This window comes from Protopterus annectens, chromosome 13.part0 (genome assembly GCF_019279795.1).
Source record: "Protopterus annectens isolate FY-2018-M chromosome 13.part0, PAN1.0, whole genome shotgun sequence".
NCBI classification, from domain to species: Eukaryota; Metazoa; Chordata; order Ceratodontiformes; family Protopteridae; genus Protopterus; species Protopterus annectens.
The window spans coordinates 1,247,728,588-1,247,754,456 of record NC_056747.1 but is presented as its reverse complement, the minus strand read 5'-3'; the positions used below and the strand labels follow the sequence as shown (position 1 = coordinate 1,247,754,456).

The 25,869-nt window shown below is 41.3% G+C and overlaps 1 protein-coding gene across 1 annotated transcript in view; it reads right to left on the bottom strand.

The window, feature by feature from the left end:
- OSBPL7 (oxysterol binding protein like 7) overlaps positions 1-25,869 on the bottom strand; it is a 1,590,705-nt gene that overhangs the window by 1,136,744 nt on the left and 428,092 nt on the right. Inside the window, exon 2 of the mRNA XM_044054965.1 lies at positions 21,373-21,624. Coding sequence (XP_043910900.1) covers positions 21,373-21,468 — 96 coding nt within the window. The 5' untranslated portion in view covers positions 21,469-21,624. The remainder of the gene's footprint in view (positions 1-21,372; positions 21,625-25,869) is intronic.

Sequence of the window (25,869 nt, the reverse complement as noted above, 5' to 3'; positions counted from 1 at the left end):
TAAAATTAAACAAGACACACTTAGAATTAATATTATTAAATACTACATTTCACAGCAATATGCTTCACTGCTCCATTTTTGTTTTTATTTTAATCCCAAATTTGTCTAGCAGGGTAGAGCACTGATCAGTTCTGACAAATTACCATCTCAGTGCAGGGTCAAATAAACAATTATAAAGAATACAAAAGTACAGTAAAAATGAAGTAGAAATAATAAAAATAATTTAATATACAAAGAATACCATAGTATTTTAGCAAATGAAAATTTTGGGGGGGAGGGGGGCAAGCTTATGTCACTGTACAGGACTTTCTTCTGAACTGTTGAATGAAATGAATCCCTCACAGAAAGTCGCCTGAATTCTGATCATAAGGCAGTTTGGACTTCTTGCTAATTGTAGCAGGATCAGCGTGCTAGTTTTACCTGATGCTAACAATATATAAATTGTGATTTAAAACTCTCAAAATAATACTGCTGCTATAGCCCCATTCCCCAGATTTGAAGAATAACAAAAAGAAAAAGATGAAAACACTACAGAGGCCTGAGGATGTAGCAGCTTTTATCCCACACGCATACAACATGTGCATTTGTGGATTCTGGAGGTAAGGAATACTGGCTGCAAAATTATGAAGCAATAATAAGTAAAAGTACAATGGAGACAGGTGGTAGGATGCACGTTGTGGGACAGGTGGCAGGATGCACGTTGTGGGACAGACAAATAAGTAAAACTACAACTGAGACAGGTGGTAGGATGTACGTTGTGGGACAGACAACTAGTAAGTAAAAGTACAACTGAGACAGGTGGTAGGATGTACGTTGTGGGACAGACAAATAAGTAAAACTACAACTGAGACAGGTGGTAGGATGTACGTTGTGGGACAGAAAACTAGTAAGTAAAAGTACAACTGAGACAGGTGGTAGGATGCACATTGTGGGACAGGTGGTAGGATGCACATTGTGGAACAGGTCGTAGGATGCATGTTGTGGGACAGACAAATAATAAGTAAAAGTACAACTGAGACAGGTGGTAGGATGCATGTTGTGGGACAGGTGGTAGAATGCACGTTGTGGGACAGGTGGCAGGATGCCCATTGTGGGACAGACAAATAAGTAAAACTACAACTGAGACAGGTGGTAGGATGTACGTTGTGGGACAGACAACTAGTAAGTAAAAGTACAACTGAGACAGGCGGTAGGATGCATGTTGTGGGACAGGTGGTAGGATGCATGTTGTGGGACAGGTGGTAGAATGCACGTTGTGGGACAGGTGGCAGGATGCCCATTGTGGGACAGACAAATAAGTAAAACTACAACTGAGACAGGTGGTAGGATGTACGTTGTGGGACAGACAACTAGTAAGTAAAAGTACAACTGAGACAGGTGGTAGGTTGCATGTTGTGGGACAGACTAATAATAAGTAAAAGTACAACTGAGACAGGTGATAGTATGCACATTGTGGGACAGACTAATAATAATTAAAAGTACAACTGAGACAGGTGGTAGGATGCACGTTGTGGGACAGACTAATAATAAGTAAAAGTACAACTGAGACAGGTGGTAGGATGCACGTTGTGGGACAGGCTAATAATAAGTAAAAGTACAACTGAGACAGGTGGTAGGATGCATGTTGTGGGACAGGCTAATAATAAGTAAAAGTATAACTGAGACAGGTGGTAGGATGCACGTTGTGGGACAGACTAATAATAAGTAAAAGTATAACTAAGACAGGTGGTAGGATGCACGTTGTGAGACAGGTGGTAGTATGCACGTTGTGGGACAGGCTAATAATAAGTAAAAGTACAACTGAGACAGGTGGTAGGATGCACGTTGTGGGACAGGCTAATAATAAGTAAAAGTATAACTGAGACAGGTGGTAGGATGCACGTTGTGGGACAGACTAATAATAAGTAAAAGTACAACTGAGACAGGTGGTAGGATGCACGTTGTGGGACAGGCTAATAATAAGTAAAAGTATAACTGAGACAGGTGGTAGGATGCACGTTGTGGGACAGGCTAATAATAAGTAAAAGTACAACTGAGACAGGTGGTAGGATGCACGTTGTGGGACAGACAAATAATAAGTAAAAGTATAACTGAGACAGGTGGTAGGATGCACGTTGTGGGACAGACAAATAATAAGTAAAAGTATAACTGAGACAGGTGGTAGGATGCACGTTGTGGGACAGACTAATAATAAGTAAAAGTACAACTGAGACAGGTGGTAGGATGCACGTTGTGGGACAGGCTAATAATAAGTAAAAGTATAACTGAGACAGGTGGTAGGATGCACGTTGTGGGACAGGCTAATAATAAGTAAAAGTACAACTGAGACAGGTGGTAGGATGCACGTTGTGGGACAGGCTAATAATAAGTAAAAGTATAACTGAGACAGGTGGTAGGATGCACGTTGTGGGACAGACAAATAATAAGTAAAAGTACAACTGAGACAGGTGGTAGGATGCACGTTGTGGGACAGGTGGTAGGATGCACGTTGTGGGACAGACTAATAATAAGTAAAAGTACAACCGAGACAGGTGGTAGGATGCACGTTGTGGGACAGGCTAATAAGTAAAAGTATAACTGAGACAGGTGGTAGGATGCACGTTGTGGGACAGGCTAATAATAAGTAAAAGTACAACTGAGACAGGTGGTAGGATGCACGTTGTGGGACAGACTAATAAAAAGTAAAAGAATCTTCTTGGGCTAGGCTTATATAGAATCCAGGGCCATTAGCCTAGTACACACCTATGAACCTATGAGACAGGTGGTAGGATGTATGTTGTGGGACAGACAAAAAAATGAGGACATTACAACAGACACCCAAGCAGCTTCAACTAGAGAGATTGTCAAAGAGAGCAGACTGCTGACATCTGGGTAGGAGCAGGAAAGCAGAAAACAATCCTGTGAGGAAGAGTTCAGACAGACAGGAAGAAAGCAAAAAGAAATGAAGGTATCCAGCAAAGAGAAGAACGGACTGTGTGACAGAAGACCTGCTACAGTCAGACATGACTGTCGAAGAAGGTAGGAGAGGGGCATTGAATTGAGAGAGATGGTAACAGTTGACATGATACCCTGAGCCCTTGCAGAAAATGGGGAAAAAGGGGGTTGATGATGCTGATGATGATAACAACGATGATGATGAAAGTACAGTTGTGTAAGATCTTATCATAACAGCAGATGTCCTACTGCCTATTTCATAAGTCTTTACTCTTGAGATAGCCTGCAGGGAACAGCCAAATGTTTGGCCAGTATACCAAAGGCTTAACATCATCCAGGAGACTTATGTCACAAGTATGTCCTACGTGCAAGGTGTATGGTGTAGATCAGTGTGTGTAATATACTTTTAAGAAGCTTTCCAGTGAGTTAGCATATACATACAAGTACTGAGCACATGCGAGCAAGAGTACCATTTTGAGTGAGCAGCCAGAGTGTCAGCATGCAAGTATGTAGTCAGTCAGTTAGTTAGATAGTTTAAGTTCAATGTTCCTGTCATTCATCCTGATGTATTTGTATACAATAAACTACTTAAACAAACACCCAAGCCTCAATGTCTTCTTAGTGCACATAAGAAGAGTGACGTGGTGTCAGAATGGGAATCCAGAGTTACAGCCATGAGGCAACTGGTTAAAGTTGGAGGAATATACAGGAGTGGATCATCCCTACTGCTCAAACAACTTGCAAAACAGGTCAGAAACAACTTCCAGGTACTGAAACTTGCTTTAATAATTTATTTCGCAACAAATATAAGATGAGGCACTCAGAGCACTAAAAATGAATTTTTATTAAACGAAATATCTGAAACTGTGACATACTGATAAAAATATTTGAAGTAATTACGAAAATGTTTGAAACAATATCCGAAATGCAAAAAATGTACAAAAAAAAAAAGGGAAAACGACTGTATTTTTTCATTATGTACTACTTTTTCGTATTAACTAAACCACTTCAAAGTATCCGAAGTGTGCATTGTTTGCAAGTGCATGCAATATTACAGTACAGTCATTTCAAAGCATATTCTGCAGAGTACAGTCTTTCGAAGAGTTTATGGTGCATTTGAATATTATTACAAGTACCTGGTGTGTGTGAATGTCCATGCATAATTACAAGGGCCATATCACATTGTGTTTTACTACAATGTGTTTGATAACAATATTGCAGAAAATTGGAGAGTGAGTAGGAATACTATATTTTCATACAGGCTGCTTTTTCTGACAAAGACGCACGTACAAAGGCATTTATTCTGCTTAATTTAGCTGGTTCAGAAGTCATTGAAAGAGACCATTCATTTGTGTATGCACCTGCTATGCCTGTAGGGGAGGGGGAAGACCACCATATAGTGGTACCGGCTGAAAAGTACAGTTGTGTACACTTACCATAAATGTAGATGTTCGAGTGTCTTCACTGCTGCAGTCATGACTGTAGGGTTCTCCCTTGCCAGCAGGCAGTCCTCGGTCGGCCAGAATCCCAAAGTCTGGGTCCGGCGTCAGCTGTTCAGCCATGCTCCCTGACGTCAGAGCGCCAGGAGTACAAAGCTGACAGTCGACGCCATATTCTCCAGTTTTTCTTGCCCCAGATGTCAGGTGCTCCAAAATGAGTAAGATCCCATACCCTTTGCAATTACACCTCAAAAGAAGGGTGAAGAAGGGAACCACACAAAAGAAAAAATAAGAGGGGACAGGAGCGAGGGAAACCCTGACTGCAACAGTGAAGACACTCGAACATCTACATTTATGGTAAGTGTACACAACTGTGCTATGTTCACCGTGTTTCACTGTTGCAGTCATGACTGTAGGGTTGAATCCCAAAGCAGAATAAAAGGGAGGTGGTCATAAAGAAGAGGGGGCGGCTAAAAGGCCCTGCAAGACAGCAGAAGCAAAGCCTGCCCTAGACTTAGAGTAAAGACGTAGATTGTAGTGCTTGGAAAAAGTATGCACTGAACTCCAAGTTGCAGCTTCAAAAATGTCTTTGGTAGGAACTCCTCTGAGGAAGGCAGCTGAAGTGGCAGCAGCTCTGGTAGAATGAGTCCTTATACTCCCTGGGATTTGCTTTCCATGATGTGAATAACAAAATCTGATTCCATGAGCAATCCATTTAGAAATGGTCTGTTTTGAAATAGCTTTACCTTGGGAACTTGAAGCATAAGAAACAAACAATTGCTCTGATTTCCTGATGTCCTTGGTTCTGTCCAGGTAAAAACGTAGTTGTCTGTGTACATCCAAGAAATGCAAGATCCTTTCCTCCTTATTTTGAGGACTGGGGAAAAAAGTTGGCAAGTGAATAGTTTGATTTAAAGCCACTTTAAAAACCACCTCAGGCATGAAAGAAGTATTAGTCCTTAAAGACCCCCTGTCTTGATGAAAAATAATATAAGGTTCCACACCCATGAGAGCTTGCAACTCCGAAACTCTCCTGGCAGAGGTCAGAGCTAACAAAATGGCTGTCTTCCAGGATAAAAACTTGATGTCAGAAGTGGCAGCAGGCTCAAAAGGAGGTAAGGTGAGTTTTTCCAAAACATAGTTGAGATCCCAAGCAGGAATGGGAGGAGATCTAGGGGGCCTTAAGTTCTTAGCTCCTCTGAGAAACTGCCTCATGAGCTGATGGGAAAAGATAGGAGGGTCTGTATTATAATGAGCAGAAGTAGCAAAAGCATGGATCTTTATGGAAGAGAAAGAGAGACCCTTATGTAAGAGGTCTGTCAGGTAAAGTAAAATCAGAGGAATATTAGGAGTAAGAGGATCTGAATCCTGAACCTGCATCCAGGTGCAAAATCTTTTCCATTTCCCTGCATAAGATTTTCTAGTGCTAGGACATCTGGCTTCTAAAATGACATCCATAACCTCCTTGGGTAGGAGAGCATGAATCAAGGACCCTGGATTAACCATGCCGCCAGGCTGTGAGTTTTGACATGGGAGTGCAGAACCAGACCCTGGTGCTGGGACAGAAGGTTCGGAGTCTGTGGTAATACCCAAGGGGGCTCCAGACAAAGATTTTTCAGAGTTGGATACCAAAATTGTCGAGACCAATTTGGGGCCAGCAAAATTATCATCTTAGGCTTGTCCTGTTTGATCTTTAATAACACCCATGGAAGAAGAGGTAGAGGTGGGAAGGCATACCCCAAGAGATTTCTCCAACTGAATGAAAGTGCATCCACTTTCCAAGCTAGTTTGTGGAAAGTCCTAGTGCAAAAAGTCTGTAGTTGATGATTGAGATGGGATGCAAAGAGGTCTATGTGAGGACATCCCCAGACTGCTGTAATCATCCTGAATATTTTGGTGTCCAGCATCCATTCGTGTGGATCCGACAGGTTTCTGCTCAGACTGTCTGCCAGGAAGTTTTGCTTCCCTGGTAGAAATTGAGCGTGAAGGTCCAGTTTGCAAGCTAGAGCTGTGTTCCATAGATTCATGGCTAGTCTGCAAAGGGGATAGGAATGAGATCCCCCTTGCTTGTTTATGTACCACATAACTGTGGTGTTGTCTGTCCATATTAGTAGCTGTCCTGGCTGTAGAAGATTCCTGCAGGCCAATAGAACGTTCTGCATGGCTAACATTTCCTTTAAATTGATATGCAGGAGCCTCTGATCCTTTGTCCAAAGGCCCTGCAGACAGTTGCCCTGAAAATGGGCTCCCCATGCATAATCTGAAGCGTCCGTGGTTAGTATCTGATTGGCTGGAGGCTGACTGAAGGGTTTTCCTATGTTTAGAGTACATGCCTTGGACCACCAAAGGAATTCCTTTTGGAGACAAGGCAGGATGGTGATCTGTATGTCTAAACTGTGGGAATGCTGAGACCATACACTTTTTAGGTACCAATGAATTTTCCTCATATGTAGTCTCGGATATGGTACGAGAAGGATGCAGGAGGCCATGTAACCCAAAGCCTGCAGGAATTTCCTGGCAGAAAGCCGAGTTAAAGTTGCCAAGGTTTTGAAAGTTGAAGCCAGCTGTAATTGTTTTTCAGATGTCAGAAATGCCATTTGAGTTGAGGTGTTTAGAAGAGCACCCAGAAAAGTTATCTGTTGTGAGAGTGTCAAATTTGACTTTTTTAAGTTTACAGAGAATCCCAGGAACTTGAGAAGGTTCTGAACAAATTCTAGATGCTGAAGTAAGACATCCATGCTGTCTGCCTGAATTAGACAATCGTCCAGATAAGGGTAAATTTGAATTCCCTTGAGTCTGCAATAAGCTACTACTGGAGCCAGGCATTTGGTGAAGACCCTGGGCGCATTAGACAATCCAAAGGGCAGCGCAGAGAATTGATAGTGCCTCGATCCGGCCCTGAACCTGAGGTATTTTCTGCATTCCTGCCTGATGGAAATGTGTAAATATGCTTCCTTTAAATCCAAAGTTACCATCCATGCATTTTTGGTCAGCATTGGAAGTAGCTGCTGTAGAGTAAGCATCTTGAATTTTGGTATCTCGAGAAAAGTGTTCAAGATTGACAGGTCCAGAATGGGTCTCCATGAGTTTTGCTTTCTGGGGACTAGAAAGAGTCTTGAGTAAAAACTTTGTCCCATCTCTGAAAGTGGAACCAGTTCTATGGCTTTCATAGCCAAGAGAGCCTCCACCTGGTTTAAGACCTCTAACCATAGATGTTTTGGAAGATCCGGCCATCCGCTTGGTCTTGGTAAGGTATGAAAATGGAATTTGTAACCTCTTGAAACCACATCCAGAACCCACTTGTCTTGGGTTATATGAGTCCAATTTAGGTGAAAAAGAGAAAGTTTTCCTCCGAGAGGGGCTTCCAGGCAAGAAGTTCCTGCAGCCCAACAGAGGGAGTCATTGAACCTGTTTTCTATGAGCTTGCGACCTGTCCTCTCCTCCCCTAGGGGTGGAAGCAGTCCACTGTCTTGGTCTATAAGAGGCTTGCGTTTGAGGCCTTCCTCGGGAGCGTCTGTATCTACCCCTCTGAGGCCTGTCTGAATTGGGAAAGGACCAATTTTTTGTAGGCCAATTCCTACTAAATCTGGGTGGCTTGTAAGAAATCCTTAACCGTTTGCATGGATTTTGCCTTGTCCTCTATCTTCTTTATCACTTCGTCAGCCTTAGGTCCAAACAAAACATTATGCTCGACAGGAGCATCAAATAACTTAGCTTTTACTTGATCTGGCAAGTTTTGTTCCTTTAACCAAGCATGTCGTCTAATGACTGTACCAGAGGCAGCAGCCCTACAAGAAGCCTCCAAGGCATCAAATCCACAGTGTAAACCATGCTTCCCAACTTGTTCAGTGGCATGCATTAAGTCATGTAATTCCTTATCATCTGCACAGGCAGAAATGGAAGTTAGCTTTTGCTTCAAAACAGACAGAAGAAATTGTTGGTATTTCAGCATATGAAATTGACAGTTTAAAGCCCTAATAGATAAAGGAGCAGAAGTGTACACCTTTTTGCCCCATCTTTCTAAAGATCTGGAATCCTTCTCAGTGGGAATGGGGATTTTAGCAGTAGTGGCCTTAACCCCCTTAGGACCCTGAGAAATGGTTTCAGGATCAGCAGTAGGATTCTTGTACAAAAACTGGTGGGAATCAGGAACCCTACAATATCTGTCTGGCTTAGCAGGAGCAGGAGGAAAAGAGTCCGGAGTTAAGTTAGCCTCCGAAAAGGCATCATCCACAATATCCAAAATAGGAGGGATAACCAGGGGTCTATGTTGGGGAAGAAGAAGAAAATCCCTAAGTCTTTTCTTAGATTCTGAGTACTCCTGTCCTTCCCAGTGAAAATGTTCCCTCATTTCATGTAAAGTTTCCCCAAAAGAAAAATCCTCAGGGGGAGAAGCTGAAGGAATGGATTCCTCAGCATCAGAATCCTCATAAGGAGGGAAAGAATATTCCTGGTCAGAAGAAGAAACTGAAGAGACAGAAGCCTGATCAGAGGAGTCATAATACACTTCCTGTCTTGGCCTTTTATCTGGAGGGGGATGTGAACCCCTAATCATAGTAAGTAAGTCCTCCGCCATTTTAAGTAACTGTTTCTGAGACTTGGGTGCCAGATCAGAAGAGGCCTGAGCTGTAGTCTTTGATTTGGAAGGAGTCTTTGCCTTTGTCTTTGGCTTTGCCTTTATTAGAAGCTGAGTAGGCCTGAAAACCCCTTCGGAAGCCGGTACCTGCACAGCGGCTCCGGACCCATCTGAAGGAGCATTGTCCGAAGGTCCTGCAACAGAAATATTCAAAGGCCTAGTTGGCTCCTCGTGGGATTCTGTTTCGGCCATCGCTTCCGAAATGGCCGACGACAGGGGCTGCAAAAGCACCTCACTGACACGGCCGAACCTGAAGCTGGTTCTGCTTGTACAGTATCGTCTGATTTGGACCTCGGAGGCCTGTCTTTATCCTTGCGTCGTTTGTGAACTCTGGTAGTCGGAACCGAATCCAACGACATTTTGTAATTAAAGCACCTACCGAAGTAATGAAATGCAAAATCGTTCCTTCGTTTAATCGTACGTTCATTGAATCTAGCACAAAACCGACAACTAGCTACGTTGTGGTCAGGGCCTAAGCAAGGAATACAGTAAGAATGAAAATCCTTATGAGGTATTTGCTTCCCACATGAAATACAATTATTAACTTTTTCTGACATCGGACTGGAGCAAGAAAAAAGTTTCCCCAACGGGGTACTTAGCTTTGAGTAGGAGAAGAAAATCTTCGGACTGAAGTACTTTTAGCAAAAATTGTCAGGAGTCAGCCGACCAGCAAATGCGAACTGCTATCACCGCACGGCAAGAAAGACTGGAGAATATGGCGTTGGCTGTCAGCTTTGTACTCCTGGCGCTCTGACGTCAGGGAGCATGGCTGAACAGCAGACGCCGGACACAGACTTTGGGATTCTGGCTGACCGAGGACTGTCTGCCGGCAAGGGAGAACCCTACAGTCATGACTGCAACAGTGAAACACGATGAACATCAAGGGAAGACTCAGAGTGCTTACAATGTAAATTTAGAGAAATGTGTAACCCCCAAACAAATATTACAATGGAAAGGCACTTATTTTACACAAGGAGTCAAAAGCCTGGTGAAACTTTTGCAGTATATATAACTGACTTGAAAAGTAAGGTTAAAACGTGCAAATTTGGTGATTTGGGAGATGAGCTGATAAAAGATGGGCTTGTGTTTGGTATTAATAATGACACAGTGAGAAAGATTTTGCTTTGAGACACTGATTTAACATTAAATAAGACCACTGAGATTTGTCAAACATATGAGCTCATAGAAAAGCACATAAACGTGCTTACAAATTAGAAGTGCGTGCTTCCAGCACTTTCCAATGTTAATGTTGACAGTATGCAGCATGTGGTTAAATTAAACAGGCCCAAGCACATGGAAGCTACTGCAGGTCCAGGAAGAGTCCCAGAGTCTTTCCAGCAAATTCCAGAGCATGTTCAGTGAAGCATAAGGGTGAGTCAGCAAAGTCAAAACATGTGCCCCCACCTAGCTTTATAGTCAACTGTTGTAACTGTGGTGGAAATCACGAACCCAAAATAGAAAAGTGCTTAGCTTTTGGTCAGCAGTGTTATTCTCGCAATAAGCGGAATAATTTCAACAGGTTCTGTAAATCAAATAAGGCACGCTCGTTTATTAAAAGAGGGAGTTGCAAGAGGCAAGTTGATCAATTAGAAGGCTGCGATCCTACTTTTTATTTTGATGGTGTGTCTGTGCTTGATGAAACAGTCAATGCAGTAGATTTGTGGGCAAAGACTGAGATGTTTTGTACTGTTTGGATTAATCGGAGTCGTGTTGCTTAAAGTCAATGTGCAATGTTATGTCAGCAGAAACATTTGCTAGAGTAAAAGCTGCAGAACAACTTGATTTGACAAAGTGTGTGAAGCTTGTTGTTTATGGTGGTGAGAGATTCAAACCGAAGGCCCAGTAGTGCTTTCATGTTACTTTCCTGGGAACAGCTATGACTTGAAATTTTTCAGTCAAGAGACACATGCAGTCATTATTAGGCATCAGAGAGAATTTAAAAATGGGATTGCTTTCACTTAATAAAGAAGTTCACTATGTAAGCCTGAATGACAACAGCTCAATTTTCACCCAAACTATTTTTTCTGAGTATGCTGATATTTCTGCAGAAAAACTAGGCAAACTGCCAGTTGTGTACTCCATGAAGTTAGCCCCAGAGGTCAGCCCAGTTATCAGACCAGCAAGGAAAGTTCCAGTAGCTATGCAGAACAGAGTCAAAGCTGAACTAGACAGAATGGTGCAGCTCGGAGTAATTTGTCCAGTAGAAGAACCTACTGAATGGGTATCCTCCATGGTAGTAGCTCATAAGAAAAACTCAGATGATATCAGAATATGTACTGATCCAAGAGATCTGAAAAATGCATTAAAAAGGCCTCATCATTCAATGTGAACAGTCGAGGAGGTTGCTGCTCTCATGCCAAACGCCACTGTTTCTTCCATCTTAGATGCAAAGAGTTCATTTTGACAAATTTTGCTTGACCAAAAATCTTCATTGTTATGTCATTCGGTATGCCATTTGGAAGACAGAGATTTCTGAGAATGCCATTTGGGATAAACTCTGCCAGTGAAGTCTTTCAGCGTGCGATGGAGCAAATTATTTCAGGCTATCCCTGTGCTATTATAGTAGATGATATTCTATTAGGAGGCAATGGTGAAGCCAAACATGACATAAATCTCAAGAAAGTTCTGGAAAGAGCACGTGAAGTGAATCTTAAGATGAATCCTCAGAAGTGCAAATTCAGGCTACTAGAAGCTACTAATGTCGGTCACTTGTTTACCAGTTCAGGCAAACAACCAGATCCTTCCAAGCAAACTGTAGTTCTAGAGATGCTATCTCCAGACAATGTCCAAGCCCTACAATGTTTTCTTGGCATGGTCAACTATCTAGGCAAATTCATTCCAGATTTAAGCCAACTTTCAGCACCACGAAGAGAGCTGACATGCAAAGATGCAATTTGGTCATGGTAAGAAGAGCACCAAGGAGTATTTGATGTCCTGAAACAGAAAACTGCTAACCCACCAACTCTCAGCTACTATGATGTTCGCAAAACAGTTACTCTTTCCTGTGATGCTTCTAAGTTTGGTCTAGGTGCAGTCATTCTTCAAGAGGGTAGACCAGTAGCCTATGCATCGAGAACTCTTACCCAAACAAAGACGCAATATACCCAGATTGAGAAAGAGCTTTTGGTAATTGTGTTTGCATGTTCGAAGTTCCATAATTACATTTATGGTCAACCTATCCAGATCAGAAAACTGATCACCAACCTCTATTCACTATTTTGAGAAAGCCTATGCATGCATCTTCAGCTAGACTGCAACACATGATGCTCAAATTACAGAAGAACAATTTCAATCTTGTTTACGCAAACTTCTTCATCTTGCTGATTCTTTATCAATATCACCCAGAAAAACCACAGCACAGCATAACAATGAGCGAAATTTTTCTTCCACATGTCTTGATGAGCCTAGAACTCACACAGCTTCAGATCCAATTCTCCAGAAGCTAAACCTCTTTATCAGTCGAGGATGACCTTCAAAGCAATCTTGTTTACCAGTAGAAGTGCAATCATAATTTCCATACAGAGATGATGATATCAACATGAAAGGTCCTAATGTGAATGTTCCAAAGTCCTTGTAACAAGAGTATATTAAGATCTTGCATCATGGCCACCCAGGAACTGATTCTACCAAAAGATGAGTGAGAGGTCTAGGCCTTCTGTGTCAAGAGCTACTGAGAAAGTACTTTCATCTTGTTCAGTATGTAACAGTACAACTCCACATCAACAGAAAGAACCACTTCAGTTAAGACAGATTCCTGAACTACCTTGGTCAACAGTAGCCACAGAAGACATCTTTCAGTGGAATGGTCAACATTACTTGGTGTTAGTAAACTCTTATTCAAACTGGTTCGAGATTGACCTACTTCCCAACCTAACTTCCAATACTGTCATTACTAAGTTGAAGCAACATTTTTCTGTCCATGGTAGTCCGCACAGAGTTATTTCTGACAATGAAGCACATTTTACTAGTCAGCAGTTCAAGAAATTTGCAAAAGAGTGGGACTTTGTTCATATTATGAGTAGTTCTGAATACCCTCATTCAAACTGTTTAGCTGAAAGTGCAGTTTAAAGTGCAAAACAGCTGTTACAGAAATCCAGACATGACAATACCAATGTTTTTCTCAGCCTGTTAAATCTCAGAAACATTCCTCGTGATAATCATTGTTGTTCACCTACCCACAGACTTATGTCAAGACAAACCGGAACCACACTACCAATCAGCAGTGATTTGTTGGTTCCAAGTGCGATGAACAACAAAGCAGTAAAACCCCAACTGTTGGAAAAGCGTTTGCCCCAGAAGTCTTACTATGATAAAACCAGCAAACCGCTTCATTGTCTACAAAATGGGGAGATAGAGAGGATGCAGATGTCAAAAGGTTTTGACTGCATTGGATTTGTGAAAGGTTTGTCAACAGCCGAGATTGTCCATTGTGGAATCACAAGGAATAGAATTCAGATGAAATCAGAGCAATTGTTACCAGTGTCTGAACCAGTGTTATAGCATCTTGCCTGTGACAAAGACTCTAGTTCTCAGAGTGACTTGTTCAATGTTCCTGTTCTAGAGGACATTCCGTCAGCAATCCCCATTCCTAAGAAAATCCCTGAAACTCCTGAAGTAGAACATTCCCCAGTGACTGTCCCTGTTGCTAAACCCAGTCCTAACTATTATGTTACGAGATCAGGTCCCATCTCGAAACCTACTTTCAAATACACAGCAACCTGGACATGACTGCTGTTTTTTTTTTTTATTAGTGCCTGTATAATTGCATGTCTCTTCATTGATTATATTTCAAAAATAGTAGCCAGCACACCAGGGTGAGGTGAACCAACGTACTCTTTAATGGAGTAAAGGCAAGACAAACCGGTTTCGGCTGTTAAACCAAAGCCTTCTTCGGTGTCAAATAAAATAATCCCTAATAGCAGAAATAAATATTAACCACAATTAGTAAATAGGCATCCCATAGGTTGATCATAAAAATCCATTGCGTCCAGGTAGGAATAAGCCCCCCCAGTCTAACAATCCACTTCTTTTCTTTATTATCCAATATAGTGTGCCAACCAATAGGGTTATTCCTTTTGCCTGAGATAGTGTCTATAATAGTAAATCTGTAAGCAGCAGATGGATGTGTTACACAGTGTTTGTATACGGCATTTGTAACCCTTTTGTGTTTAATGTCACTTAAATGCTGGCTGACCCGAAAGTTAAATGTCTTAGAGGTTTGGCCCACATAAAAGGCCCCGCACGAACACGTGGCGAGATATATCACCCAATCTGAGGAACAGTTAGCAAAAAGTTGATGTCATAAACTGTACTTGTGTTCCGAGTACTGAAACTCTTAATTTTGTTAATTCTATTGCAGTGAACACAGTGACAGCATGGAAAACATCCAATAACGGCCTCGCCTATCAGTATAGACTGGTATGTTCATTGTTTATACAAGACAGCTCAGTAAAGAGGGAGGATGTGTAGCTCAGTGTGTGTGATATACCTTTAAGAAGCTTTCCAGTGAGTCAGCCTATGCATATAAGTACTGAGCACGTGCAAGAGTGCCATTTTGAGTGAGCAGCCAGAGTGTGAGCATCCAAGTATGTAGTCAGTTAGTTAGATAGTTTAAGTTCGATGTTACTGACATTCATCCTGATGTATTTGTATACAATAAACTACTTAAACGAACACCCAAGTCTTAAAGTCTTCTTAATGCACATAAGAGCAACATACAGTACATATTTGAAGTAAGGACACCTAATCCTCAGAAGTGAAGTACCCCAGCAGAACAACAACAAACCCACAGAAGCAATAACATTTACATCCAGGAAGGTAAGAAGAAGAAGAAGAAGGCGATAAAGATGGAAGAAGGAACCCACTGCCAGAGGCAGGGCAACAGAATATAAAAGGGGACAAGAAGGAGGGATAGAATACTGCAAACATAAGAAGTAGGACACCTAATGTTATGCCAAGATCTTTCACAACTGGTCTATGTCCTTCCTTATCACTTTTACAATATTCTTTACTCTTGGGAGAGAGCAAAAGGCAAAGCAGAGAACTGATAATGAGAGGAAGAAACAGAAAACGTAAAAACTTCCTGAAGAAAGGGTGAATAGGAATATGGAGGTAAGTGTCCTTCAAATCCAGAGATACTAGAAAAACTTGGGAAAGCAAAGAGGGAAAAGTGTCTGAAGAGACAACATCCTTTAGGAAGGAACCTTCAGAAAGGTGTTGAGAAAGGATAGGTCTAGGATGGGTCTCCACTTTCCCTCCTTCCTGGGAGCTACAAACATTCTAGAATAAAAACCTACTACCTGGTGAGACAATGGAATAGGTCGGATGGCTCTCTGTTCCACCAGATCCCATAGAACTAAAGGAAAATGAGGAAGGTGGTACGGAGAAGGCTGAGAAAGGCAGGAAAATGGTGGAAGGGACTTTCAATACATAAAATAACAATTTTAGATGATGGAAAGAATGCAGGTGTCTGTGGTGATCTATTGGTAAACAAGAAAGGAAATGATTAGTCTGAAGAAAAGAGGAGTCTGGCCAAGGGGAAGGGGAGACTGGATGTCAGACAGAGGTAGATGTGTCAGGAAAAGAAGGTTTTTGGCTCTAGAACTCTTGAGTGTGTTTGTCTGGGAAAATTTGCTTAATGACTTTATTACTCCTAGCAGGGTTGTCTAGCCTGCCTATGGACAAAAGAAGATTTCAATGGATACTTCCTCTGGAACTTGGGTACTGTGGAAACAAAAATATGTTTCAGGTCCTGCATAAATTTGCCCTTATCCTGCAGGGTTTTAAACAATCCTGCAGCAGTACTGCCAAAAAGTTCTGTTTTGTCTAAGGATGAATTTAAAAGTTTGGCTGCAATGCCTTCAGGTAAGACCTGAAGGTGCAACCAAGAATACCTCCTCATGACAGAACAAGATGCAATTACCTTAGAGAAGGCATCAGCTGCATCATAGCTGCATTTAATGGAGTGGCGAGCCACCTGAGAGGCAGAACTCAGAACAGAAACAATACAGGTCTTACTGTCTGAATCAGGCATGTCAGCCAACACTGCCCCCCCTAGCCCCAGCTAGGAGAGAAGAGCCAGGACATATCTAATCATGTGCATCTTGACACAGAGTGGTCCTAAAAGTCAAAGCAGCAGAAGTATACACTTTTTCCCCATACCTCTCCATAGTATGGCTGTCCTTGTCAGAAGGTAAAAGCTTGGAAGTGGAAAGCAGTTTGGACAGCTTAGCTGTGGATGTGGATATGGATATGGAAACAAAAGCAGCATCAGATGAAGGACTTTTACACAAGTGTTTATGATGTTTAGGAACTTTATAAAATCTGACTTTTGAGAGCTGTATGTTGATAGTTAGGAGCCTGAGAAGCTGCTGTAAATGTGTCCAAAAGGGCAGCTAAGACAGCATGGACTGCAGAAGGTCTGAGTGCGTTCATTTGAAAGAGTTCACAGTATCTCTTTTGAACCTCTGAAACCTGGGAACAGTCCCACTTAAAGTGTTCCAGCATATTGACCGCTGTGACCCAAAATATAATTCCTCAAAAGCAGAGACAAAGAATCTTCTTCATCAGACCCAAGAGCCAAAAAAGAGTGTATCTGTGAAGAATATGCCAAGGATGCTCCACCAATGTCCAAATCTTCATCAGAAGAATCAGAATCCATATATCTCTCAGACAGAGTGGCATTCCGGGATGCAGAAGCAAGGATGGACAAATCTTGTGGAGGTTTCAAAGCCATAAGGGCATTAAACAGCCCCTGAGTAAAGTCCTGCCACTCCTTCTGAGGGTCCTTAGTCAGAGTAGCTACATGTTTGGTTTTCGGTTTCTTTTTCAGAGGAACATCTGCTTTAACAAATTTAGAAGGGTCCCTGTTTAGATTTGATGAGGATACCATGCACCTCTTCCTATCTAAAAATTGGGGAATCTCCTCAGGCCCTTCAGATATAATCAGCCACGGTTCTCCCTCTACATCTGCACCAGACATTAACACAGCCTCAGTGAACGTACGAGTAGGCAGATTCGTGTTGGCCTCTAATTTGTCACAGCAGAAGGAACTGGGATCGGCACTAGCCAGTCCTTGGGTTCTTCATCCAACCTGAGGAAGACGTTCAGTAGAGGAACAACAACAGCATGTTCGTATGTGCTTTTTTTTTTTTTCCCTTATATGGAGGCTGAACTTTGGGGTGGGTGGATTCGGCCATGCTACCCTAAGTCAACAGGTTCATACAATAGTTTTCAAAATAAATAGAAAGGGACAACAGATGTCTGTGGAATGTGTTAGGGTCAAATGCATGACAAACATCACACTGAGTATGGTCATGCATAGCACCCAAAGAAAAAAGACACTCCCGCGTCTATCTTACTGGGGAACCTACCTCCCACACTCACATCTTCCCTTCCTGGATGACATGAAAACAAACTATAAGGAGGAAAAAGAAAGGAAGGAACCCCAACATGGCACTAAAAGCAGGTTCGAGAGATGAACCAGTTCAGTAAACAGTGTACAGACAGAATTCAAAGGTAGCGTTCAGACAGCTGGCAAAGAAGTTCTGAGGAGTAGGCATCTGTACACATCACATATATAGGCCATACATCTGACATGCAGCACCAAGAAGGTGTAAAGGTTTCGGTATTCTGGCCAGACATTAGGGTATCCTCAGCAGACTATTCCAAGAGTAAAGAATTCTGCAACATTGATAAAGAAGGACATGTAAAATTACTCTTCTGTAAGTGAGCAGACTCAACAGCATCAAAAAAAACAAAACTGCTTAATAAACTGCTCCATCCAGGTAAATCCACAACCTACAGAAACAGTTCAGTCCCTAGCTAATAACCTACCTCCCAACTCCTCAAACAACACCTCACCCACTGCTGATAATTTACTTCCCTTCAAATTTGATCCTATCCCCACAGACTATATTAAATCCCTACTTAAGAAACTCAAACCTACCACCCTTGCAGCAGACTTACTCCCTGCAGAATTTCTACAAAAGGCCGCTAATGAAATAGCTTACCCTATCTCCATCTTAATCAATTGTACTATCCGCGAAGCCTATGTCCCCTCCATCTGGAAAATCTCCCACATTATTCCACTTCATAAAGGGGGCAATTCCACTGAACTCCCTAACTATAGACCTATAGCCATCCTATCTCCCATAGCCAAAATAATGGAAAAATGTATACATAAGCAAATTCTGACTCACCTTATCCAGAACAATCTCCTAGCCCCATCCCAGCACGGATTTAGACCTGCCCATAGTACCACAACAGCACTTCTCTCCTTCTCCAACACAATAAATCAAAACCGTAATTGCAACATCCTCTCCTCTGCCCTCTTTCTCGACCTATCCAAAGCATTCGATATGGTGAATCACCATCTACTCCTAGACACACTAAAATCACTCAGCCTAACAATCTAGTAATCAACTGGTTCAACTCTTACTTGGAAGGCAGACAACAAGCAGTATTATGGAAAGACAATCTGTCCCCCCTTCTTCCAGTCACCCTTGTTGTCCCCCAAGGATCCATATTAGGCCCCCTCCTTTTCTCCATATTCATCAATGACCTACCCAAAGTCATCCCAGAAGCAATCTGTATTCAGTATGCAGATGACTCTACCCTTATCTCTTCTGCCACCACCCCCTCAAAACTACAAGCCCTATCCCAAATCACCTTCAACAAAGTAGAGGACTGGCTCAACAATTGCCATCTCCTATTGAATCTTAACAAAACCAAACCATTACTTTTCTCCTCCACCCGTAAACTCACATCACCAAATATTACAATCTCATCCAACAATGGCACCATTATCTCCCTAGACACATCCACAAAACTTCTTGGTGTAATAGACAATAACCTAACATTTGACACTCATACAGACAAAACCATTAAAACAGTTAACAAAAAACTAGGCTCCTTGTATAGGATTAAACCATTCCTAACCCCACCTGCTAGAACAGCCATAGCTCGTACCCATCTCCTATCAACCCTTCTCTATGCCTCACTCATCTTCGTAAACCTACGGAAATCAAACCTAAACAATAGATAGCTGCTATAACAATATAGCTAGATTTGCCACAGCCGCAGCCTACAGAACCCATCACTGTCTAAATCTTAAAACACTAGATTGGCTAGAACTACCCAATCAACTACAGTACAACCAACTCATAGTTATTCATAAAATCCTCTACCAACCTAAGAGTACACCCATTCTGACAAACATTATCACCCCCTACAGCAACCAAGCATACCTCCGCTCATCCAACAAAATGCATGTGCAATCTGCCAAAGCCAACAACTCAGCCGGAGAATCATTATTCTCTAACTCAGCTGGCAAAAAATGGAACATGCTCCCTCCAGATCTTAACACTATAGCCTCCTTACCCCAATTCAAAATATCCCTAAAGAATCACCTAAACAAGCATTGGCTATGTCCATGTCTAAACCCAGACTAACCCAATATACATACAACCCAAGTAGGTAAACTATGCAATATAAACAACCTCCTTATCCTATTTGAATCAACTTTCTAAACCAAACCCACCCGACTATTTATAATACTCAAGAACCTTTAGAACAATAACTAAATCTAACCTAACTTCCTATCCTATCCTTTCTTATGCTTCGTTTCTAACTCCCTATCCTAACCACGCTCATACCTTTTTTAACTCTTCTATATCAACCTGTTTTCCTAGACATTCCAAGCACATGCTTTTTAACCTTCTACATCTAATTTCCAATAACTCCCCTTCTTAACTAACCACCTTTTTTCTCCTGGTTGTCATTCATGACATTTATCTAAGTATCATGTCATTCTATACTCTCACAACCTGTCCAATAATTTCTGTACATACTTCATACTATAAACCTATAAAGATCTTAAAACTTTAATGTAACCATGTATATATATAATCACCTTTTAAAATGTTTACATTTTTTTCATTGTAACCATGAATATTGATTGTCATCTTTTCTACATGTGGAGCTTTTCTCCCCAGGCCTCCGCTGAAAATGGACATGTATCCAGTCGGACTTTCCCAGTTAACAAATGTAAAATAAAATAAAATAAAATAAATAAAATACTATACACAACGTTTATGTGCAGACCTTGTTTTCTATCAGTCTGTGTTAAATTCACTGCTGAAGCAGCAGTCCAAATTAGGTTGCTTAAATTTCTTAACAATATTTGGGATTTACAATCTATCCCAAAGATGTCAAATCTGAGGGTTTGTGCCTCATTGCAGTCTAGTGATTTGCATTTACAAACCAGTACTTTGTCATTACTACACAAGTTATCCATGTTATCCTATTAACTCAGGCACTGACTGATAGGCTGAATTCTGAATTAAAATATATCTTTGCCAAATGCTTATTTTCAAGTGATATGAATTAACAAAAGAAATACAGAGCTATGTAGAATGCACAGCAATATAACTGATAAGATTTTCACAACTATTTTGCAGCAAAATAACTGATCCACTTTCACAGCTGATTTGTCTATAAACTCAGAGATGCAAAGTGTTTTCAGCTGAACAACCCAGGTACAAATAATCACAAGAAAAAGCCAGCAAATCTAGAGTTTTCACTGTGTGATACCTTAAACCTCCTGTACTGAAGACTCACGGGATATATGCAAATGATCCCTTAAGGTCATCAAGTGTTTCAGCTACATGGCTTCTGACTGGCGCCCATAAAGATTAAGGTGCTAGTAAAATAACCCAACTAACATCCAAACCTAAGCTGGGCTTAAAGACCCTGAGTTTCTGAAGTACAGCCTGACTATCCACTTATGCTGTGTTGACAAGGTCAGTAAAAAGGCTGAAAATTGCATGTCCACTGCTAGTGGGGTTTAGCTAGGATGCACATTGTGGGACAGGTGGCAGGATGCATGTTGTGGGACAGACAAATAATAAGTAAAAGTGCAAATGAGACAGGTGGTAGGACACACGTTGAGGGACAGACTAATAATAAGTAAAAGTGCAACTGAGACAGGTGGTAGGATGCACGTTGTGGGACAGAGCATTAGCACATTTTCAGAGAAGACCCGGGGTGAAAAGCTCCGAAGTGAAATATGTACACTGACAGTTACACTGCAGAATTTACACAGACATTTGAAATATATAAAAGAAAATACATCAAGTTATATAATGGACACAAAGAATATAAAAGACAATATTACAATTCTATAAAAGGAATTTAAGTATACAGAATAAGTATATGAGCAGAAACTTGTTTTTATTATCCTACTGATGTAACATAACATGCCAAGCCGAGGCGCATTACTTTATCTGGTACTTCTGAGGTACTCATAAAACACTTTGTTTTACTTACGAATGTGTTGGAGATGATAAAACAGACCATACTGACCTGGTGAGTGCTGGCATATCTGACAGGTGCACTGCTGCTGTTTTTTGATGGTAAAGGAACACTTTGTGTATCCGCATTCCTCTCCTGACTTCCCATTTCTGGAAGGTACCCACGGAGCAGTCTGCCAGATGGAAGGACCACTGAAGCTGCACTATGAAAACAGAGCTGCTCTTCTGGATGGCAGACAAGGTTTGAGGCTTACAGGTCTCATCATTCCTGGCTTGAATTCTTCCCAACAGCAGCCATGGTTTCCTGTAACATAGGAACAGAAAGAAAGAGACTTTATTTTATTGAGACAGCCAATAATTCAGACAACCCATGCCAGTCTTGTTTGAAATGCATTTCTACCAAAAGATTTTCTTTTTAAAACGTGTAAAGAAGACTCTATGTCCGAAATGTGCATCTCTTTAACAGTATTATTATTTATGGGAGGATACATGCATAAATGTCTTTCCTCACTTGTATGGTGATAAACAAATTAGGCAAATATTCACAAATACTCAAAGTACATACTTATGCAGTTGACAGAAATACCCAGCTATTTGCTATTTGAAAGACGTTAAACAGCCTGTAGCAGCAGAATTCTCTGCACATACCTATCATCAGTGTAGTCTGGGATACTGCCAAAAACACAAATGTGTGGGTGGCACTCCTGATGTACTTTGGTAAGCTTTCAACTTCAACATATATTTTACTATTGCCACTCTATTTTCTCAGGGAATGTCACACAATCCATTTGCTAGTGTGTAATGATCAGAACTCACTAATGCAATCTCAGATTTCTAAATTTAGTTCTTGCTTGAGATTTGCATCAGTGCAGTACGAACTTGGTCATAATTACTTCATTGGTTTTAAAAAAAATTCTAATATTCTCACATAAATTCACTGATGGTACATGTATAATAAGGTTAACATGCCAAAGTGGAAAACCAACTTATATAAAAGGGGCCAAACAATGGCCCTGTCAAAGTCAGGATGAGCCTTGAGAATAGACGGAGAAGTCTTTCCAATTCTGAAAAAGAAGAAATACAACTAGCAAGCCCCTTAAACAAACACTGGACAGTGACACTCGTCAGCTTTGCCACCTATAAAGCAAGCAAACAACTGACCAGCCTCCTTCAAGACCACCATCCTACTGATCATGTACAATAAATGCCCGTACACATCTGTGATATGCAGCAATGTTCTCCAGCACTGGAATTTTCCAAAAGGAAAACTGGAAGCTATGTGTATTTGTTCAACTTTGTTGTGACAATTACTTTGGGGAATGGATGATACATCGGTTCATAAGGTCACCCTATCTTTATGTCCAACTAAGATAAGACACAGTAAAAGACTGGGCAGCACCAAAACTTTTTAAAATACTTTACAAAGCAAGCAAGCAGGTTAAGAAAAAGCTAAGGTTCCAGTCTGTATCTCTGACCAAAAACTGAGACATAAATATGCTCCCAAGAAAAGCTCTGGAAAGTTTCAGGGAAAATGAAGAATGGCTGCCCACCTATCAAATAAATTAGTAAAGGCAGACAAGTGCAAATCTGCAGTATAAAAAACGACTACAACCACAAAATGGGAGTAGTAGCCAAAAAGCAATTCTGAAGGAAAGTCCTTATAAGCCATCCAAATGAAAGATTTTTTTCCCATTTACCAACAACATACATCTTTCAGGTACAGTATTTCAGTGCTGCTTAAATTATACCTCACCAAAAAAAGCCTAAGAGGTCAGCAATCACTTTGAGTTACTGGAATGAGAGGTTCAAAGATGTGAGCCTAATGTCAGATGATGTCAGGAGTTTCTGGTTTGAAGAGGAAGACAGCAAAGTTTTCTTTAATGCAAGAGAAAAGAGGCTCAAATGACTTCTACAGGAGCAGCAGAAACCACAGCTATCTGGGCCAACATGGAGCTATCAGCATCAGGCATGATTTCTTTACTTTCAACCAGCTGAGCAGTTTGTGATCTGAGATACTGGATGGAAGACAAAACGAACTGCCATCAGGCCAGCTGCATGTAAAATCATTTTAAAAGATGTCTTCCTTTGGTTTACTTGATACTGTTTAGCTGTACCTTTCATATCAAAAGACGATACAATCTGAGAAACACACAGACAGACTCACCTAGGATTCTTTCTCTCCTGACTTATTTGGAGAAAAGGAAATGGATGTGAAATTGTTTACCTTTAGTTCTGTCTAAAAGAAGTACAGCTATGGATGACTATATACAGTGTACAGCAAATAAAAACCATTAGCATAAATCCTGAGGGAAGAACAATGGAAGATCACCTATTGATTAAGGTACGTTTCTTTAGCTAACTTTGGCATAAAAGCTGGATCTGTATGAGAAGGCACCATGTCTTTATGAAATGTGTGTGTAGGCTTTGATCATAGAGCCTGGAGTTCCAAAACTCATCTCAGTGACATAACTGCCATTAGGAAAGAAGTCTAACAAATTTAGAACACAAAGTTAATTCTGGTAGCTGGTTCAAAGGGAGGCACCATGAGTGTCTCCAATGTCTCTTTAAGGAATAGGCTCTCTCAGAAGAGTCCTCAACAGGAAAGCTCCTCTTAGGAAAACCTTTGAAAGCTCTAAAGATACTACAGAAAAAGAAAAAGAATTTAATCCTTGATAAAAAACTAGAAACTACTACAAAATGGACTTTATTTGTGCATTTATTTTTGTTTACTTAAATAACAGAAGAGCTAGACCTCTGGCAGAAGATGTGTGTTAAGAACTGCAGGGCTGCCACAATATAAGTTCACAAGGAGTCAAGTCTTTGATCAGTGACTCACAGAAAAAAGCTTGTCCCGCTGCTTTTGTAAATCTTTCTGATAGAGTGCATGTGTGCACATGTAAGAATCTGAACCACCCTGGGGGGGGGGGGGGGTGTAAAATGGTTGTCTAGACATTAATGGAATTGGGGAAATAATGAGGTTAGATTGAGGGACTGCAGTTCCAAGTGAGGCTTGACAGATAGATAGGATAAGGATCCATAACTGACTTATCTAGCGCCCACAGCCATTCCACAATCTGGTGCCTCATCAACTCTTAAATTGAGAAGCAACATAAAAAAGTCTTCTCTAATTTGGTGCTGCTCATCTGTCTCTTCAGAAGCAGCACATTCTCTGCGCCCTTCAACTCTATGTTGAGGAGTGCAAAAAATAAGAATAAAAAAGGTCTAAAGATCTTCCTTTGAAAACTGTAAACTGCCTCAAATCACTTGCTACAACTTAGACCACACACACAAAGTGCTGAAGCAAGCACTGCAAAAGCAGTATTACAATTCACTTCCATACCAGCATTCAGAACTGCAGATACAGAAATGAATGCCATACTGCATTACCGGCAAACGACATCGCTGATTGCATCCCCTGACACCTTGTACCTGGAACAGCTCCTCCCTTTGCCTCACCTTAGCTGTGCATTCTGACAAGAGGTTTCACCAGAAGATACAGTCAGAACACAGGGAATGATTCTTGTTGGGGCCAGAATGGGGCTATGAGAATGAATCTGTTGAGGCCACAATGGGGGTATGAGGATGACCCTAGCCTTATGTAACCGGGCTTTCTTCAGCAACTTTGCCATAAGTGGAAACAAGGGTAAAAGTGTAAAGAAGACCTGGTGGTCACTGGTGGACTAGAAAATTCCAGGAGGTTTGTCCATACCAAGGACTATGGAAAAATAGCTACTACTGTTGGAAATGATCAGGGATGCAAAGAGGTCACAGAAAGGCTTACCCCAGCAGAGAAACATGGTGACTCATGAGGTATCCGCAAACACTGAGTCAGCTTGTTTGCAAGACAGTTAGCCTGGCCAGTAATATGCATAGCTATTAAAAAGTGTTGAGTCAGTATGGGACTTTCTCATAGCTACACAGCCTTCCAACAGTGGGACAGGAGTGAATTCCCCCCACTTGCTGACATATAAACCACTGCCACGCTGTTCTAAATGAATGGCAATTATGCACTGAGGGAGGAAATTCTACACAACCTGCAACATTAGGAGGAATGCCCTCATCTGCAGGACACTGATGTGCAAAATGGCCCCTTCTTGTGATAAAGCCCCCCCCCATCCCAGAGCACTCCAGCTGGGGCAAGGAAGATTAAAGTGGCCACAGATGAAATCATCAACTGCACACTTGAGAAATCTGAATTTGAAGAGACATGGGGTCAATGTTCCAAAAACACTTGACCACTGTAGAACTCTTATGTTGTATATCACAAATCAGACAAGAAAAATCATTGCAGCCATGAGGCACAGAACTGCCATGGCAATTAGAAAAGCAAAGAGAGCTAGAACTTGGACTGAAGGGATGAAATTCTATCTAGGCAAGATTGGCTATGCAGATCAGTTTGTTCGGACATTAACCAATGTAAATCTGAGCTTGTGACTACTTCAGTTCAGATTCTGCAGTGCTCACTGATATTCCCAAAGACAGGAAGAGCTGCAGTAAGCCAACCCTTGCTCAAATCAGTGACCTCATTCTGGAAGAAGTTAGGAAACAG